Consider the following 21981-nt stretch of genomic DNA (forward strand, 5'->3'; position numbering starts at 1 on the left):
TCGTAAAAGAGGTTTAGTTATGTATGTTACAGGTGTACTAACAGTCGATATTAATTAGGTTACAAATGATTTAAGGGATTATCGACATTTGTAGCTTCATTTTGATCTACGGTCAACTTATTTTAATTCGCGTGATAAACTTAATTTCGTAATAAACGTCTCACACTTGTTATTGTTTTTAGCTTCAGCAATTTTTTTATATAGGTATAGCAATTAATTTTGTTTCTTTTTTAATTTGTACAAAATTCCATTTTACAATTTAAAATTTAATTTTTAAAAGACCTGTGACCAACTTTGAGTTAAAAGCTAATGTATTCTAATATTATTTACACATATGAGAAATCAATCAAATCACGTGACTTATAAAATATCATAATCATACAGATTTCGAGACTTTAAGGAATACAAGTCTTGCTTGTCAGTAAAAACTGTGTTTTACGTGAGTCTATGAAGAATATCGGTTGTGATGCCGCGTAGAAACTCAATCACCTCTCCGCTTTCACCGCTGTCAGCGCTTTCCGCTGTTGGAGTCTCGGGTTTAGAAACCTGAAAGCAGACATTTAATTAAATATTGGTTTAGTATTTATTTGTGGAAGATTATCTATCGTGTCATTTACATTAGATACTACCGTTGTTATAATTAATGAAACTATTCCACAATTTTTATTAAAAAACATGATTATGATATGATTTAATATCCAAGACATTATATAACAAGAGCACTTTATAAAAATTGGTTTATCAGTGAAGGTGAGAAAGGTTTAAGAAATCTCGGGAACCAAGTAACAACGAAGACACAAATAGGTAGAAAACATTTTATTATTTGATATTTTATTACGAATTTTCAATTAAACAAAACACGACACGACCAAATTGACCAAAATAAATGAAATACACCATATTTCATTTATTTTGGTCAATATAATTTTCAACAACCCGAGCACGTCTGAAGACCACCGACGGAAAACCAATCGAATCAGGCAAACATTATTTTTTTATTAAAAACCGTCTTAAAGTTTCCTATTTATTTATCCAAGACTTTAGTTACCTATTTATATAATCCAAACACTTCTAAACACGATAAACATTTCCCTAACGCGGGCCATATCATTTTGTAAGTTCAAACAAGGTTAAGGAATTCCATCTAGACTTATCTTTTATCACCTAAATATATTTTACTGAAATGTACATAAATGTCATTTCGACATAATATTTGCGACTATTTCGCAGAGTACGAATAGAAAACATGATATGTTTATTGTAGAGTAACCGTTATTAACACTTCTCATATATTTGTATATCACAGCACTATTTCAAATCGATTCAGACATTCGATTTATATCGTTAGTGAATTGCCGACGCCGACGTTGTTCCATATTTGGAACAAAAGACTATCTTTTTCGATCAAGAAGATGATTTTTATTCGGTGTATATTTAGGAGCAGCTTCAGTGGCAGGAAGTCACGCAACCCTGAGGTAGCGCTTTTGTACCCTGGCTGAGGTTAGTTAACCTGACATAGTAAATTCCATGCTGGGGCCATAATACTAATCTTAATATATATAAATCTCGTGTCACAATGTTTGTCCTCAATGGACTCCTAAACTACCGAACCGATATCAATCAAATTTGCACACCGTGTGTAGTTTGTGATTTTTAGTTTTTGATTTAAAAATAATTTCTCAGAATATTGTGTCGGTATACAGCAAGTTAGATGATTTCCAACTCACCCTTGCCCAGCTTAACTTTGAAGCAGATTTGATAATTTTAACTGAATGTAGAATAGATAGTGATAAACCAATACCCCAAATGGAGAACTACACTTCTTATTCGACTACAAACCATATAAACCAATGTGATGGTGTTGTTATCTATGTTTCTAGAAAACACAGTGTCAATGTCAAAGAAATTATTCTAACACATGCATCCTGCCTCCAAATTTTATTTTGTGGAGTTACCGTGCTAGGAATATACCGGTCCCCTTCACATACTAATTCCGAGCCCTTCACGGACTCATTAGACCGACATTTAACATCTTTGAAAAATTGTATTAATTTAATTATAACCGGGGATATTAACATTAACCTGATTGACAGAAATGATGCTCCGCAGCAGGAGCGTAATAACCGGCTTTACTATTTAAACATGCTGGCTATGCACGGCTTGCTACCTGGCCATGTACTACCTACACGGTATGGTAATTGTCTGGATCACTTTATGCTGAGACTAGACAAAAATAAACATTCCGCAAATATAAATGTAATAAATACTTCTGTCACTGATCACTCCACCATATTCTTAAGGCTCTCCAATATACCAAAGTCAGGTGCTTCCACTAAGACAAAAACATTCATTGATTACGATAAGGCGATAGCTACTCTAAGAGATAGCACATTGGTGGCTGACTTAACTTCATTAAACAACCCCAACATGATTATAGAGCTCTTACTAAGTAAAATAAGACAAACCTTAGATTTACATACAGTCACTAAGATCATTACATGCAAATATCGTGTAGTTAAGCCATGGATGACTTTGGGCATTCTACGATGTGTCAGAAATAGGAATAACATGCAGAAAAAGCTAAAATTAGACCCTGATAATGAAATTTTAAAAATAACTTACCGTAGATATCGAAATTATTGTAATAAATTAATCAGAAACCTAAAAAGAAATTATAATAAACAGCAACTAATTCTAAATAAAAACAACTCAAAAAAATTATGGCAAACTGTCAACAATATTACAAATCGGAATAAAAATAAAAGCGACAATTACGAACTGCTCCACTGTAAAGAAACAGCACAAGAGTCTATAGATCATTGTAATCAATATTTTACCCAAGTTGGCAAATCACTAGCAGAAGGTATCCTTGCACAACAACCCGCATACAATTGTTCTGACAAAACTACTTCGAATTATCCTCACTTAACTTCATTTGTATTAAGAGATACTGACAATGATGAGGTTCTTAATGTCCTGATGAGGTTAAAATCAAATAGTGCTCCAGGCTGGGATGGCATTCCTACCCAATTCTTAAAGCTAACTGCTGATATAATTGTCCCTATTATTGTTCATTTGATCAATCTATGCTTTGCTCAAGGTGTCTTTCCAGATGCACTGAAAATCGCTGTAGTTACCCCAGTGTACAAAGGAGATGATAAAACGGATATAAGCAATTACAGGCCTATTTCTGTTTTACCACCTATTGCCAAAATACTGGAGAAAATAATTAATAAACGTTTAATGAACTACCTTAATACATTTAATATCCTCTCCCCAAGTCAATATGGCTTTAGACGGGATTTATCGACAGAAGATGCCGTGTTGGATCTCACATCGCTTATTACTAATGCTGTGGATAAAAACAAAAAATGTGCTGCAGTGTTTTTGGATATGAAAAAGGCATTTGACTCAGTATCAATTACAGACCTTATCGACAAGTTGGAGAAAATAGGCATAAGAGGAATTCCCTTGAAATTATTCAAAGACTATTTATGCAATCGAAAACAGAGTGTAAAAATAGGAAAACACCAAAGTGAACAATGTGAAATCACCTTCGGAGTTCCGCAAGGAAGTGTATTGGGGCCCACTCTATTCCTTGTATATATTAATAATTTATGTAACATGGATATAGAAGAGGGAACAATGTTCACTTATGCTGACGACACTGCTGTCGTTTTTGTAGCTGACACCTGGGAGGCTGTTAAAAATAATTCCCAAAAGGGCCTTGCAAGAATAGCTAAGTGGCTCAGCGATAACCTTTTGACCCTCAATACCTCTAAAACTAACTATGTATGCTTCTCCAATTATAACTCCTCTCAACCACCTCCGACGTTTGCTATTCAAATACATACTTGTGGCTCACCTCATTCTATAATATGCTCATGCGATTTTATTAAGCGGCAAAACTGCGTAAGATACCTGGGTACTATGGTAGACCAACGCCTATCATGGCGCGATCATATAGAGCTAGTTATGGCTAGAGTAAGAAAACTCATATGGTTATTTAAAAATCTAAGACACGTAGCTGACTCGGCCCTCCTAAAACAAATTTATACTGCTCTTGCGCAGTCAATATTAATATACTGCATTCCGGCCTGGGGTGGTGCCATTAAAACAAAATTCCTGGAACTGGAGAGAGCACAAAGGTCACTACTCAAAGTTATCCATTTTAAGCCATACAGATTCCCTACGGAAATGTTATATGCGGTTAGCGATCTTCTGTCAGTACGTAAGTTGTATGTACTGCAAACTACTCTTAGAACCCATCGACATATTGGATATGATCCTAGTATTTTGAACAGACGTAGAAGGCATAATGTGGCACCTTTACCAACTTTTAAAACTAAATATGCTCATAGACAGTACTGCTACCAGTCTGCTAACTTATATAATAAATTAAACAAGGAATTAAATCTATATAATATGAATAAATATAAATGTAAAATAACTATAAATTGTTGGTTAAAAACTCAAACCTATGAAGAAGTTGAATCTACTATCTAAGAATTACTATTCTAAAGTCTACTTTTATCTTACACTCTAAAAGAACACACACACTCAAACATATGATACAGACATATACACACATACCTCATACACACTCACTCACACACACTTACACTCTCACACATCAACATACACTTAACTGAATACAACGAACACCCCTCAATTTATCACTCATACACGATGCATCTTTTAACTTGTATAAATATTGTTTTGTTTTTGTAATATTATTCCCTTTTGTCTAAACTTACATACCTAATTAAGTGTACCTAGGAAGAGCGGATACTCCAAACACAAGTATATTATACATACTTAAATGGAGGCTCCAGCCACATGTTGTTATCATTGTAAGTGATTGAATAAATATTTTTTCATTTTCATTTTCATTTTTCAGTTTGATCCAACTTAAAAGATAGGATAGCTTACATCTGAATTTATACCCGCAATATTATTTTATTGCAAAATATTTGTTTATTATTTGATACAATTCTAACAGATGGCGCTGTGTTAAAAGTATCAACGTTTAACATAAGCTGTCATCTACCTTTCACATAAGTTCTCCTACCGTTTCCCTTGAATAGTTTACTACTATGTAATATAATAAAAACCTTAGCCACAGCAACGCTTGGCTGGTCTGCTAGTAGTATATAATATACTAGACTTACGCATCTGATGGGGAAACCACTTGAACGCAAAAAATGTCAGCGTGTGCCAAGCACAAACAGCTCAACTACTACTTGCCTCTTATAAAAAATGATTAAGAAGAAAACAGAGAATCCTAAAGGTGAGATGGCGAGAAGTTTATGGGGTTAGTGGAATATCACCATCACGTTTTTTAAGTCGGATGAGAATCCTAGTTAGTGAGTTGTTTAGGAAACCCCAAAATTGCTTTATGCAGACGGAAGGATGGAACCTATCCTGTAAATTGTCTTTTTTTTCTATAAATTAGAGAGAGATAGAGTCATTATTACTCCTGAACTAAAGCAAATAAAAAATGCATCGACCAAGTTCTTTCTGAGCGAAACTAACGCAATCGAGATATACATAGATAACTTTTAAAAGTGCATGTCTAATCAAATTGTTCATTCAGTTCAGACCTACAAAGTAGTGATTTGTGAAACGACTTGTAATATACAAAATTGCTTGAGAAGTTCACACAGACGAAATGATAGCCCCCAAATAATTCAATTGCGATAATTTACCAAATCTCGCTCTGAGGCAAATTGTTCCGTTTAGGAAATAAAAGTTGACCCACATCTTAAAGACAAGATAACAATCACAAACGAAGCGACATAAGCATTGTGAGTTTTTGTAAATCTCTGAAAGTGATTCGGTAATAGCCGACATTAAATCGCCTCTAAGGTGTTAGGACTATTGCAAACAATGATAGGTGTAATTATTCGGAGAGCGATGAACTGGACTAAGGTGAAGCTTGTCACGCTCGGGTGGCCCCGTTGTTCAACTTCAAGTGTCTTCTTTGATTTTAATGTTAACGATAAAGGATAAGTAATAATTCTAGTTAGACGCAATCTACTTATCTATCCGGTGTGATACAGGAATTTCGCATAAGTGAGCCGACAGGAGGGGAAATATTCTCAGGAGTTTTTGTATTCGTTTTTGTAGTGTGAAATTAAGATCACAATCGCTCAACTGAAAAGCCAGATGACATATTGGGCTTTAATTAATAACTTTACGGTACTTTGTGTGAGAAATTAAAATATTCAGAATAATTTGGTTATTATTTCTTTTCGTTCGTGAAATGTTTATATCTTTAGTATAACAATCTCGTTGTGCCATATTTATGTGTCTGTCAATACAACGCGACAGTGCGTTATCAATTCGTATGTGATTAAGATCTGAGTTTCGTGCGTGGATTGGTCGGGTCATTACGCCGAAACGTAACCGACCAAGAAGTAACGGCATTTGGTTTAGCCGCGGGCATAGTTATACATATTTGTTTACATGAGCAATTAATAGAATTTACAACTTTTATTACCATAATTTAGTAAGATGATTCAGAAATACAATTACTGAAGAAAAGTGGGCTAACTCGTAAGAACATGGTCCATACATGTGGCGATTATTTTGGTGATTGTAGTAATGGGATCAAAATGTTCTTCGCAATAGAACCTACGATGGTTATGAGGTATTAAATAAACTAAGTGATTTTAACTGATTTGTAACGAATTTTCGTTACTGTAGAATGATAACCTCGTATGTCAAAAACAATTTATTTTTTATTCTTAGACTCTTATGTCATTTCACTGGTATAATCATGAAGTACCATCCAAAACTATGGACAAAAGCACATAATAATATTTTAACGAACATTGACGAAATGAAATTTTTTTTTCGTTTCCTGTAATGTTGGGTTCTCTGGACATACGAGGTTATCATTCTACGGCGACGTTTTGTATTATTATTTATAACAAAACATTAGAGGAAAAAAAGGTATGAGTATATTATTGCCTTGTCTTACTGCTTAACTAATATATATGAATGTCACATCGACATAATATATATAACAGTAAGTAAGCAACAGAAACAATAATTTTAAATACCGAGTTTGTTGTCAATAAATTGAAAGGCTAGCTCATAGGATTAACAATTTGTAAGTAACTGAAATTCGATTGGGGTGTTTTTGAGCTTTCATCCCAACCACAGAAAAAAATATTTCGCGACCCTTTTCGCTTGTTTTATGTTTATTATATAACACAAAGAATGAATATACTTTGCATTTTTTAATCATTTTTATTGCATAATTTTAAAAGCAACTGACGAAGCGTTGTACATGTGTTAAAATTTCGTGGATTTGTGATATAATTAGTGAGTTAACACTTCCACTGCTTGATTACGCACTTCTGCTTCACTTTTTGTACTTTTAAATGAGATAGGATTGGTATTTATATTTTTAAAACGCAAACAAACGTGGCACGATATTAGTTCTTTCCGCGCCTACCCTCCATAGCACAGGACCGACAACAATGGGCATCTTTGGAGGAGGCCTTTACCCAAACCGGGGTTCCTGTTAAATAAATAATATAAATATATATTACTAACATAATTTAAGCTAACCTACTAACAAAATCAATATTTTTAATTACTTTAATATAACAACTATTGTAAAACAGGAAATAAAAAGGCTTATTATTATTATTATTATTATTATTATTGCATAATTTTACTAAGTTTTTCTGTCCTATGTGACTACAGAATAATACAAGTTGAAAAATAATAGTATACCAGAATATATTCAAAACATGCTATAAAAAAAACTTATGAAAAAGCTATGGGAAATGAAAGTGTGTCACGCTTATAATAGTACAATAACAAACACGTTCTGAAAATTGGATTGGTAATTTTTCCGCTTTATTTAACCGAACCGTTTTATACCCAACAGAATAGAATGTGAATTTGACGTGATTAACTAGTGATTGATCCCAATACTTCCCGCAGAGATGTTGTCATATAATTTAAGTGTGAAGTTAATTTATTCAACACAATGATTTCACTTATGTAGTGAAGAAATCTAAATATTTTCTTTTATTGGAATTCTTTGTTCGAAAACCAAGTTTCAGACTTTTGTCGTTGTTTATGCTTGATTTATACCATAAACCATATATTTAATGTTGTATTAGATGTTATAGATATAATAATTCAATAAAGCTTATAAGATATAATAATTGAATGCTTAAGTAAAGTTTATGGCGACATCTAGTGGTCGATATTTAGTTGTCAACAAATTTGTATCTACCCTCACTACTTTCCGGCTAAAAGCGTATAAGAATTAATACAAATAGAAATTTGCTAACAAAAAAAAAGAGTGTGTGTGTGTACACGCGTTAGAAGTTATACTTCTTTGGCGTATGGAAAAAAATATATAAATGCAGTAGTGATTAACGATAAATATTAAAATTAATCAATAAAATTATTATTAGTAAATACTATCACCGTCGTGTATGAAATTGATTTAATAAAAACACCAAAATAATATTTATTTATTCACACTGTTTAATTGTACTGTTACGAAACACGTGTTCTAAATATAAAAATACTAGAATATACAACTTGAACATAGTTATTATCGATTTTCATGCCACCTAGAACTAACTTCATTCTGTTAATTTTGTGTAACGGTGCGCGCGCATCGTAAAATTTCACTCTCATCAATTTTTCATAACGCGCCTAAAGAAGTATAACTTCAAAAATTCAATAGAATTAAAAAACAATGTTTAGCTATTGTACATAGAATTCAGATTGAGACCTCTCTAAGTCAAAGACATGTTACAGGAAGGCTACATAGCTTACATATCCTTAATCTTATCGTTTACATTGTGTTACCTAAGTGAATAAATGATTTTTGAATTTTTTTGAATTTTACTAGAATTTACAAGTGATGCATATTCCTAGTATTCATTAAAATTAATTCGTTCTTGGGTTTTCAAAGTGAAGGCGTTGGACAATGCATGTGATATTGTTCGGTCAGCACGAATCCATAGTTCATACATACAAAAACTCAATGAAAGTCGAAAGTCACGCTTTCACTTGACGGCGATTTTGTTTTGTACATAACCGCTAAACTCATTTTTAACAAAGGTGAATTTTTGGTAATGGTCAAATTATCGAACGCAAATTATTGGGTCGAGGTATAATTATTTTTAAACAAGGCATCACATACCAAAGGCTTTTATGGGTACGATTTCACTTATAAACGCGACCTTGCCTACTTTGAAATGGAACAAAAACCTTTTGAGTTTTCAATACAAGCCGTCGGATGCATCTCTCAACTTAAAGATCGTGTATTGGAATCCTAGCCATCCTATGTACACAATTAATACAAGCTGGTGGTAAACCAAAATGTGTTAATAGGTCAGGCGCAGAAGGTTTTTGACGCTGCTAAATGGACATCCTTACACTATGTTCTCAAGGTTTTTGAAACCTCTCAAAGTTTGAATTTCGAATAATTCATAAGAAGAGTTACGCGCAAATATCCAAGCAATGAAATTGCATAGTATAGTGCTTTTCATGAAAGAAGTCCCGCGGTGATTTTTGGAACTAAATTTGACAGGTCGGCAATGTTGTCATTAGTCGATGTTATCAAGTTCGTTTGTTGTGGTAGATTTTTGTGAATTATTAACTAGATTAGTGCATTTTGAAGATTGATTACAATGCCAAAAGTTGTAAAAAGTTCGGCTCAAGAAATTATATTAAAGGTGAAAGAGTTCTGTGAAGCGGAACATAATAATCAAGTTGTTTTAATACCACTAAACAATGTTCGGAAGAGAGTTGCCGACATAACAGGTACTTTTTAGAGTTGCCATTTAATTTTTTTTTGCTGTATTGATGGGACTTTTATGATATAAATTCGTTTTTGCGACAAAATTTAACAAATACATAACGTGATGAAACTAGGTAACTGAAATTAAAACATATTATATTACATATTACATGAGCATTATAAACTTAAAGTTACTATTATTTTTAAATGTTCATAATTTTATTGCAGGTGTGTCAGAGAAAACTGTAACAAGAATTACAAACGAAGGTATAACAACGGCGTGTATTTCGAAAAAAATTGTAACCCAACAATTATGCATTAAAACTCTGAATAAAAATTGTATTGTTTTTCTTTACCCTATTTTCCCATCTTTTCCCTGTAAGTAGGTAGAACACCGCTAAAATAAGCAAATAAAAATATACTTTTTACATAACAGAAATATTGTTTCATCGAAGTATGCAGAAAATAGTATTATTTGATAAATTACATCTGTTAAATGTAAATAAAATAGGTAAATTTTTTACTCATAAATAACATTACGTCATGCGATTGCAGCGCCGCGTCTGGGGGACTTCTTTCATGAAAAGGACTATAACAGTTACATCACATCCAGGATCAACGTGTCGCAAGTGTCAAAGCTCTCAGTGAGTTGTCACGAGGTCAGTCACTAGAAAGGTCAGAGGCGGGTAATTATATCGTCTGCGCATGTCCGCTAGTAATCTGTCTAAAGGCCCATTTACATGATGCCATTTTCTTGTACATACCAGAGCAATAATTGAATGCAATAAATGAAGCGCAATAATTGCCGTTCAAGGATTGTATGCAACTGTTTACACTTGAAAACTTGAATGCAAGTATTGTATTCAAGTATTGACAAGGAAATAATTGCACATGCCTTTTGTTTACACCAATGCAACTATTTTAAGGAGATTATTGCTTTCAAGTATTGTCTTGTCTAAACACAGGGTTGTACGTGCCTATACCATTTAATGGCGCTTTCGTGCAAGTATTGCACGTATTTGCATTGACAAATTTTTCATTCAAGTCTTAAATATTTTAGAAGAGTGTTGGAGTTTGAATATGTAAATATTAATGTAATAAAGGCAGGTAACACTTGTCACATGTAAAGAAAAAGTTTTAGTTTAGAATATAAAGAATACCTGTTTGAATTTTATATAAAAAGATACTTTCTGTTTTTTGTTTTTAGTACTTCTATTCTAGACGCAGATAGTGTAACATCTTTGGCTCTTTATAAACATAAATTATTGTTTTTTTTTTTAAATAGACCCTCACCACCAGAGCTCAGTCTTCTTAAAAGATTAGAACCATCCAACAGAGAGGTATGAATATGAGTAAAAAGGTGTTTAAATTCAGTTCTGCTGATATAATAAAGTTCATTGAGATTTATCGCAGTCATGAGTGTTTATGGGATACCGAAAATGTAAATTATAAGAACCGATGCACGTAATGCTGCGCTAGCAGCATTTTCACAGGAATTTGAAGTTGACGGTTTCGGACCGAAGGAAATAACAAACAAAATAAAAAAATTAGACTAAATTAATTTTTAATTTATTTAATTTAATTTAACACACCCTCACTCACTGCACTCATGTTTGCAAATGAAGAGATAATTGCGTACAAGAATTGCGTAAGAAATTATTGTACGTGCTGTTTACATCAATAATAGTTTTGAAAGGAAACTTTTCCCATTGATCAAGAATGTTACGTTTTGTTTAGACTATGCAATTCATTTATTGCGTTGATATAATTGTATGCTACAGGCAAGAAAATGGCATCATGTAAATGGGCCTTAATAGTTTAAATATTTGTAGTAGGTACATTGCATACAACGTCAAAGACAGTAGAATATTTCATAGTATTGACAAAATTTTCACACTATACTAATTTAAGGTTCATTAAAATATGTGTATTTTAACGATTAAAAATGAAATTGTTCCATATATCAGTACAAAAACGTTGTACCCCACCATTGTATTGCTATATATGTTTGTTTTAATTACTTTGACATTCAATAAATGTTATATTTCCTTCATAATTACTTAATCTATTATTTTAGTCTATCTTACTACGATATTCTTAATCTACATATTAATAATAATAATTAAAAATGGATAAACAGAAAGCTCTTATAAATTTAAAAAGTTTTGGTTTCTCGCTGTATTGCGATACTTATTCGTTGAGCAAGGAAACCACCAGCTCTGGGGTACTAACGTAAATCTTTAAATAAATCAATTAATTATTATTGCTTGTAAGTATGTACTTATGTAAGTAAACGCAGACTAAAACATAATATACTTTATTCATATAATTCATGTTATATATATAACATGAATTATATATATATATATATATATAGGTATGCATTAGTAGAGAAAAATTTATAAAATCTGCGTCAAGCATCAAACGTTGCTACTCTACAAGTTCAAGTACAACTCGAGTTCAAAGAAGAGCTTTAGATATTCAATTTATGGAGCAAATTAAAATTGCAATAATTTAAACGAACCCACTTATCGCTTAATGCGTAAGTAACACGATAGCATCTTACATCAAGCGTTATCTCATGAGTAAAAGGATATAATTATTGTATGTCTAAAGATGAGACGTAGGTCCTGGATGCTGTCAATCTTTATTTCAAATTGGTCCTAGCATAAAAGATATTTAAAAGAGCAATAAGCATTCGTGGATAAATTACCTGAGTGTATTCCCAGGCATCATATAATAAGCGATAGAATTAGAAGCCAATAATGACAATTTCTTTGCGATGTTATAAGATGATAATGTTGCCAGCAAAATTATATTTATTAGTTTAAGTCAAGGGAGGTGTCAAGTAGACACGATAAAAATTTCAGTAGATATATTTCATTTTTTCGTAATCAGTACAAATCAATACTTAACTGAAAGATCATTAAATGCATTTCATACTGGAAAAAATATAGGGAGATATTGAATGATTGTGTATATTTCGATTACCTGCGGAGGCTGAGCATGCCATGCCTGTCACAAATCACCCCAAATGACAGCCCGCTTCGAGCGATCCACAGATGCGAGAAGACCGGACTGCGGGTGCCATGAGACGGCTGTCACTGCAGTTCTAAAAAAATAAAGTTGAATATTTAATATGGCTAAGTAATCTTACTACTAAACCTTCATGGTTAATTTTTTTTAATTAGTTAAAAATACATTATAATCTAAAATGAACGTAAACGTAAAATTTCAAAATATTGTAGTTATTTGGAAAACGTAGCGATAAAAACAACTAGGTATACAAACTCTTCGCAAAAAAGTAAGTAATTATAAAGTGTTTAAATATTAAATAAGTATTTAGTATTAAAAAAAAAATAGGTGCATTTATTTGATCCAAGATAAATTCGAGCATTAAATAAGACACAGTGAGTTTAGATAAAATATATTCTTAGTTCTTTCAGAATTTCCAGTTTCAAGTGTAATTTGAAAAAGTCCAAGCAGAAATACCACGATCAGACTCCTACACTATATTTGGCTATAGAGGAATGACATTTATTCACAGATAATAGACTAAGAAAACCATCCATAAATGTCGTAATTGGATATATCAATAGAACTTCGAGATATGCTTAAATATCATTCGGTCCCGTTAATAAAATTGAATAATTGTTCGGAGAGTGAAGTCGTGAGTGAAGAACACGTCAGATCGGGAACTAGTGAATAGCGAACCTTGAATAGTCAATTCCGATACTGATAAATCTTTGAACTTAACGTTAGACCGACAAATATATGAGCTTTGACATTTCTAACGCTGATATAACGCTAAGTAATGGCTTGGAAATGAAATATGACTGAAGGTATTCACGATTTTATGTAACTAATTGCGCACAAAAATTTTATTCAAAAAATAATATTGTGGGGCGCTCTGAGCCATATTTTTCGTCTATCGAGCAACCCACGCTTTTTCACAATAATACCAGTCTTTTTTGTTCATTACCATTTTCAGCCTAAATTAGGAATTATTTATCACTTTTTAGTTTGATGTGCTTTAAAAGCGTGTTTTTTAGTTTTTTTTATTATTATTTATTTTTTAGTAAAAATTTTTTTATTTTTTTTTCGGATTATTGCATTGTCATCGATCTTTTAAGAGGTGCGCAAAGTTTGAATTAAATCTGTCCGTTAAAAGTGGGTCAAAATCGAGTCCGAAGGAGTCGGTTACATACATACATACAGGTGAAGCTAATATAAAGCGTGTAAAAATGAAAGAGTATCCGTTAAATTATGAAATGGGTTTTAAATTACATCGTTTTGTTATGAATATGTTATGCGTGAACTTTTTCTTGCCCGCTTTCTGTATTAGTTATTATTAGATATGTATTAGTGTGTGAGTATCTTTTTCAGAGTCCCTTTTACATATGACTTAGTATTTACGACGTTTTTACTTATCGTGGGGTTTTTCAAGCAATTTAATTAAATGTAAGGATTAAATCATTTCTTAAAAACTGGTAGCCATAAGAATGTGGTTTACGACGTACATCTCATCTCGCGCGTGATAAATGTCATTCGTACGTTGTTAGATGGGTCTTAAAAGGAAGACATTTCGAGCTTCTCGACAAAATCTTTTAAAGGTCATAAACTTCGTTCCATAGTAATCTTCATAACTGGTGCATTTTGTGGTCGTAATATTTCTTAGAATAATGAACGGTATCCATAGTAGTCTTCGTTTCGTAGTAGGTGTTGATAATCAAAATCGTTTGCCTTTAAGATACTAAACAATCAGCTAGATAGCCCCAACTTGTTAACAAAATTTCAATTCCGTGTACCCAATAGACATCCCAGACATCCCATCCTTCCATTTATTCCTCCTTTCCGGAGAACGCGTTTTGGCCGAAATTCACTTATGTCCAGATTGAGCATTCTATTAAACGAGCTGGATCTGGACATCCATAGTTGCTCACCTCAAACTTTGAGAGCGATTTTCGTTTAGTGTTTGTTTGAATTTTGCTGTTGTTTTGATTAATTAATTTCATTACTTCTTGTATGCTATGTTTGCCAGTAAGTGTTTGACACATTGAAAACTGTATTTTATTTTTCTTCTGTCAATGTATTAATGTGCCAAGCGTTGGCAAGCTTTTATAAATAAATAAAATAAAATAATATTAGCGATTTCTAAAAGTCGATGCCTCCTCATACATTATAAGTTAGTAAGTTATAATAATAAGATTTTTATTTACTCTAAAACAATGGATTATGCTTCACTATTTATGAGTTAAAGAAAATCCCATCTTAGGTTAGTATCTGCATTTCCTCCTAATGTTCTCTGTTTGGTTCTGTGCATTATAAATATCAAGTATACATTGAGTTCATAGCCAACAATTTTTCTCCACATAGTTTTATATATTAATTTCGTACTCCTACACTAACAGCTAACATATATATAGACATTACATATATACACATTTATTTAAAAAATATACGAAACATATAGCCGAGATGGAATACATAATATAAAAAAAGATTCAAATATTACGAAGAAGGAAAAATCTATTACAAAAAGAAAAATTATTAAATAAGATTACGTGAGTTAACTAATTAAAGCTTAATTCATAGTAAAATCAGTTGTGTCATCATATATCACTCTAAAAATTATACGAGTATCTATATTATTTGTATTTAATTTTCAGGTCGTTGGTTCGAAACCCACCCATGGATTTTTATTTCTATGTACGCATTTAACACTCCTATGTACGACCAAGGAAATTATCGCGAGGAAACAAGGCACCCCTTACAGAGACACAAAAGGCGGATCACAAAACATACATGCCAGGTCCAGACCTAAAAGGTTGTAGCGCCACTATAGGATATATATAAGCTTAATATATATGAAAGATACCTAATTAATTACAATTATACACCATTTTACCAGCTAAGACGTCTCTTGTCTTCAGACAGTTCATCAATTAAACCAAAGCATTTAACTCATACCTTCAAACTACTTACAGTAACTATTAGTTTAAAGAGCACCAATTATTGCGCTTATTGTATAGCGGCTAGTTTATAGCTTTATTATCGTATTTATCCTCGATAAGGGGCCGCATAAACAAGAATTAGAGAGTATGCGCGGTTCGTTTACACATACCGCATCGGGTCCGTATAACGAGCCAAGCAATTTGGTACCAGGAAGGCATATGCCGAGCCAAAATCGGGACTAAGCCCGTTTGGATATAAGGTCTTAATACATACAGACTTAATTAGCAAACCGGGCAAACAGACTTAAGTAGAATACTTATTTAAATGAAATGTAGCTTAGCAGGATTTTTAGTTTTAATAGTCTTCTAGAAACTGTTAGACGTTTTAGCTTTTAATTAAACCAATTTTGGCAGTTTTTACAATATAGAAGATTTACGTTTGTTTATTTATTTATTATTAAGACAATTTGTAAGGTGGTACAATCGTAAGTTCGCATATTCTGCCACACACAATGGCGCGCAAATTTGTCTTTAAAGGAATTTTACATTTTTAGTCATATGAATTGGTCAATTCTTATATTATTTGTATCGTACATATCATACGTCATTAAATTTATATCAACTACAGTGTCTCATGCATAAAATCATTTATTGAATAATACGTTAATACTAAAAGTAATACACCAAGTCGACTTTTAAAAACACTCGCTCGAAGTCTTTCTGGCCCTCTTTGCCTCATCTGCGACGCCAGGTTTGCTTGTGACGCCCATGCTCCCAAAGTTGCTCGTTAGGGTGGTCAATAAACCAAACATACATATAAAACCTCTATATAAAACTCTTTAAGAAAGCATTTAAACTGATCCATAAATAATACACACTCTTGGTATTAACGGTACGTGAGTTTCAACGTTAATGAAATCGTTACGACCTTTAACCGAATTCTGATCAATTAGTTAAATCAGATAACGCATAAGGGCCGAATTAGTTACGGTGCATCATTTGATAATCAAATGTTTGTGTGCCCATCAAAATTTAAATTGATTCTGTGGGTCAATCTTGAATGCGAAGCAATACGAGTATTCTAAATTCAAATTCAAAATTTCAATTTTAAGTTTCGTTAATGATGTTATATATTTATATATTCACTCCTTTTCCAAGAGGTAGGCAGAGACCATAGAACTCCAGTTGCTATGGTCCTGACGTACTCGCTTCATCCACTTACATGACATTGCCATGCCATGCTCGTCGTTGGTACTATTTACAGTAAATATTATTATAACAAGGGCTAGTTAAACAGTAGTACGGAGTACATGGCTGTTATTACGTACTACGCAGTTACGTCAGAAACAAAATCTTTCTATATATAAATCTTCGACGGGTGTTTAAATTCCTCCTAAATGGGTGGACCGACTTTGAGGAAGTGTTTTGTGTGTGTTCAATCTTCGAGAATGGTTTAAATGTTCAATTCGATTTTTTTGTGATTAATGTGTACTGGAAATTATCTTTCGGGTTCACTATGTATAAAAGCTTACTAGAAAACATTTTGAAATATTTGCATGCTACTAAAGACAGCATGAGACCGGAGTAGAAGGCTCTTGACGTAGCCGCCAGATGTTAATCTAAAAGATTACGTTAATTTTTTAATTACGGTCCATGAAGGTTATACAACCTATTAGTTTTTGAATGACTATTAAAACAAAATTTAAATTTTATTAGACCCTTATCAATTCAGGATGTTCTCTTATTTTATCTTTAAAACTGCTTCCGCAGCTCCATGCAACTTTTTTAAAAGTATAATAAAAATAAGTCAATAACTTTTATTTAACATCTCACTGCGGAAGCAATGATAATTTAAATTTAAATGAATAATAATAATAACAGTGGCGCTACAATCCTCGTTCTTTGCCTCGGATTGCGCCCGTTTCTTGGATAATTTTTATTTCATAGACAAGTAGGTGATCAGCAGATTTATGTCTGACACATGTCGATTGGATTTGAGACATACCGGTTTCGTCACGATGTTTTACTTCATTGTACGAGTGTTAGATGCACACAGTAAGGCCGTTGGTGCACAACCGGGGATTGAACCTATAACTTCAGGCAAGAAAGTGGCACGCCAACGCCACTAGGCTAACACAGCATTTATTGTATTTATTATTAATAGTATATTTTCCTAAAGTGAGAGTATTTGATAACCGCTAAAACTAAACACGCAAGATATTCTAGGTGTGTGTGTCTTAATTATAAAAGAACTGGACTGTTTTACAGTTAACATATTTAGGATTTATTAAAACTGTATAATTTTTGAGCTTTCAAAACCGATAATGAAGGAATTTCGATATGAATATTCAAATTATTAAAAACTATTTCGCATTATGGTAGCTGATTGCTAAATCGATATAATGATATCAATAATAATTTGTGTATCGTCGCTGGCGGTCTAACGGATATTCGATAGCTTAATATTTTCAGTAGAAGTAGGTACAGTAAATCCCCCTAGAACGCGTTACATTTCTCAAGTTATATTTAGTGTTAAATATTGTATAATGATTTGTCCATAATTAGTTTTGCGTACCTGTTTAAATTATGTTGTTATACAATTAAAATTAATATCTTTATTAAATTGGTGTTCCTAGTTTTTGTATTGATAAAAAAACGATTTTCCGAGAATACTCCTATAACGCGGTCTGTGTCTGCCGCGTTGTTGGGGGATTACTTTATTTATTCCTTATCATTCTCGAGTCTTTGAATAAAAAATAATAATAAAAAAACGTGTGTGTACTTGTACACGCGTTAGAAGTTATACTTCTTTGGCGTAACAAGATAAAAATCTTTACAAATTTTATTCTACGTTACGTTACGACACTAACAATAGAAAAAACTAAAATTTTGAATGTACCTAACTTCAGGGTATTGGTTTTTTTTGACAGTGTACGCGCGCATCGTAAAAATTTACTCTCATCAGTTTTCCCTAACGCGCCAAAAGAAGTATAACTTCATCAGGCTTTTTATTTACCACTCCTATTTTATCTGCTCCAGTACCAACCCGCGTACTACATTTCGCCTCAATATGATTTTTTACTGAGTTTTAATGCTAAAATTTTTAAGTAATTCTTTATCAGTGGCATAAACGTTTAATGAATTATGTATATTTGCGATATCAACATAAATTTGTAAGCATTTACGATGATAATTTATTGTGTTATAAATATTTAAAAAGGCTTTCCTTTTAAAACTACAGTAATCATAATGTATCTAGTTTTGAGTGAATCTTCATTTAAATGTTGTTCTTGAATAGAATATTTAACGGTAAGTCATAATAGGTGAGATAAGGTGATTTAAAATGCAAAAACAAATCAATATTAGAATCGATCTGCATATGTACCGAAAGTATCTGTATATAATATAGGAGCAAAATAACATAACTATATATAAAATTAATTATAATAATTATTTATAGAAAAATCTATAATTAAAAATATTATTACATACGTCAGTCACGTGACACACAACGATCACAGATAAGTCGAATCGACAATGCAAAGCATGCTTGTGAATAATGTCTTCGCCTGTCTATAACTATCTTGGAGTTTAATTTCATCAGCAACTGTTTTTGATTGAAATATAACATGTGTATTTGTGTTCTTTATGAATGATAATTAAGACGCAAAAAACTTGACAGTGGTTTAAGTGTTTACCTAGTAGGGACTAGGCGACGCCATCTTGTCTAGAGATGATTTTGGTGGGTTCTGGAAATAATGAATTAATTTGACTTTTTAAACCTCAACTCAACAGAAATATAAATAACAAACCTAATAATATGTAATGCTTTTTAAAATCCATTTCTTTTAGTTATTTTTTACAGTATAAGACAACAAAGATACTTAAATTAACATACATTTTATTTCAGTGTATCAATACTTAAAGATCCAACAACCGCTTACAATTACAATTAGAACCGCTTAGAATTCCTAAACCTGTCACAGATATGTGACTAGCTTAGTTTAGTTTTTGCAAAGTATTTATTTACTACTATATAGGTTGGCAATGTGGAGGTCGCTACCATAAAGGCACTGGTCCTTGAAAAGCTTACATTGAGACGCAGGTCCAACAAGAAGAGGTCATTAGAAAACATTTACTCAGTAGTTTATAAATAGCCATTAATAGCCAGCTCCAAAAACTTAAATAACATTGATAGGTACATTAAATCTGTTAGGTCTAAAGAAAACTTTGCTGGCAAACTTTAAATATCAAGGGCCAAAATTTTAAATTTAGATGCCAATTTGGGAATCTATTTGAAATTAATTAAATTTTTCTCGTTATGTTTGACTTGTAACTAGTTTGTGGATTCATATATGTATAAAAAACGCAAGCCTCAAAAACCAAATTAATTTTTATACAAATCTACGTTTCAATACTCCTTCGTTATTTATTGCAAATAGATTTAATATCTTAAATTGGAATTTATTGATTTTGGTAATTACACATCTAAACAATAATTATAAACTCTGGTATTTCCATCAGAGTTTGTTGACTTTAACTAGCTGGCTTGTGGTATGACGAAACATATAACAATATATGAAGTTAAAATAATGAAAACTGGAGAGTACGTAGGTAACGTGTTAAATTAGTTCAACCTTTCTTTTTGTAGTATGTAATTTATAACACTTCTTTTATCAAATATCAAGTTGCGCCCGCACACTTAATTGCTACGTACCAATATATAGAACATTTTGCTATGCTATTCATAAAGACTGCTCCCTTTTCCGGAATATAAATCTAAATATTTTTTAAATTTTTATCTCCATAAGATCCTTTCTAAGAATTAAAAATCAATTAATCTATTTGGTCTTCAAGTTTTGAGCTTAGCAACACATTTTGCTATTCATTTTTATTTATAAAAAATATATCATCGCCAGCGAACACTGTTACCATGCGAATTATTATAAAATATAGAAGTTTCATTAAATGTTAGTCCATCTACCAAAAACAGTCGTATTCGAAAGAGGTATACTGCTATTTCCCTCATATCATGCAAGGTGTTGTAAAGACTCGCTAAGTCTATACAAAATATTAGATAAGTGTTATAGCTTAAGGACCTGATAATATTTTTTTTAAAGGCGACGTTATCGTGTGAGTACAAACACTTATTTTGGAAAAGGGAAGAACAGTGGTATTTTGCGAAAACCTCTATCACCGTTGTTAATCTTTTGCCATTATGTTTAGTAATTCTAAGGGCCGTTATCTTAAGTGATATGAATCAACGATAAATCGTCGGGCTGCGCAATAAATCATAATACACACAATAAGTGTCCGCGTGTCGCACATGTTGTTAATTTTGTACCGCACGCTGCGAAGGGCGCTACGATAACATTCAGCAAGCACGTCACTGCTTTTATGCGTACCTTTGACCGACCGAATTTCATTTGCAAATGTACTTCTAGGACCGTTAGACTTTTGTTATGGTTCCTATTACTAAAACTATGCCTCTAACAAACGCGATGACTTTTTAAAGAGATTTATTTTTTATAATAAACATTTGACCGCATTCGGATCGTCTGAATACGTGCCTTAGATCCAAAAGTCGACGGCGTGTTTCAGGAAGAAATGGCTGATTACTAGTACTTGTATCTTAACAAAAAAAATCAAGAAAATAAATACAAAGCCCTGAGGTACAAACGGATGTAACGCCACTGAAAAATATATTAATTTAATATTTTACTAGATTTTTACACGGCTGTGATGCGAATAAATTTCTTAACATTCTAGACATTTGTGCTTCAATTAAATTAGTAATTATTAATAAAACGCCTTAAAGAAAAATTAACTAAAGGTCATTCACCTTTCAAAGGTCATGAACTCAAAGTTGACCTATCAGCTGTTCGTTAGCTTAATCATGAGCTCTGAGTAGTTAATAGATTTTTAGGAAATAATCGTTTCATGAGATCTACTTTCACTATAAAACATAATTTGTATATTGCTGCTTGTAATACTATTTAAGTATGTATAAAACCCAATCATGTATTTTGTTATTAATAAAAAAAGGACTAAATAGATTTATTACGAAAACCGTACCACGGTACTAGTAAGATTCGAGGCGTGTTAAATTTTATTACAATGCTAATAAGTCTATCTCGATAAGACTTGGAACAGTTTTATAGTCGGGTATTGAACCCGCTCGCGGTTTATGAAACACGAAACAATGGTTGAACCGAAATGAAATCCAATCTTTATTGTTCATCT

At 32.3% G+C, this 21981-nt stretch overlaps 1 protein-coding gene across 3 annotated transcripts in view; it reads right to left on the reverse strand.

The window, feature by feature from the left end:
• Nucleotides 1-292: 292 nt before the first annotated feature.
• Nucleotides 293-21981, reverse strand: part of LOC125060131 (autophagy-related protein 16-1) — a 170077-nt gene continuing 148388 nt past the window's right edge. The window contains exons 11-12 of one of the 3 annotated variants that reach the window (XM_047664873.1): nt 12776-12896; nt 293-546 (exon numbers count right to left, since the gene is read on the reverse strand). In XM_047664873.1, coding sequence (XP_047520829.1) covers nt 12803-12896 — 94 coding nt within the window. In that variant the 3' untranslated portion in view covers nt 293-546; nt 12776-12802. The remainder of the gene's footprint in view (nt 547-12775; nt 12897-21981) is intronic. The other 2 variants (XM_047664871.1, XM_047664872.1) reach the window with 2 other exon arrangements.

This window comes from Pieris napi, chromosome 21, assembly GCF_905475465.1.
Source record: "Pieris napi chromosome 21, ilPieNapi1.2, whole genome shotgun sequence".
In the NCBI taxonomy this organism is placed as follows: domain Eukaryota; kingdom Metazoa; phylum Arthropoda; class Insecta; order Lepidoptera; family Pieridae; genus Pieris; species Pieris napi.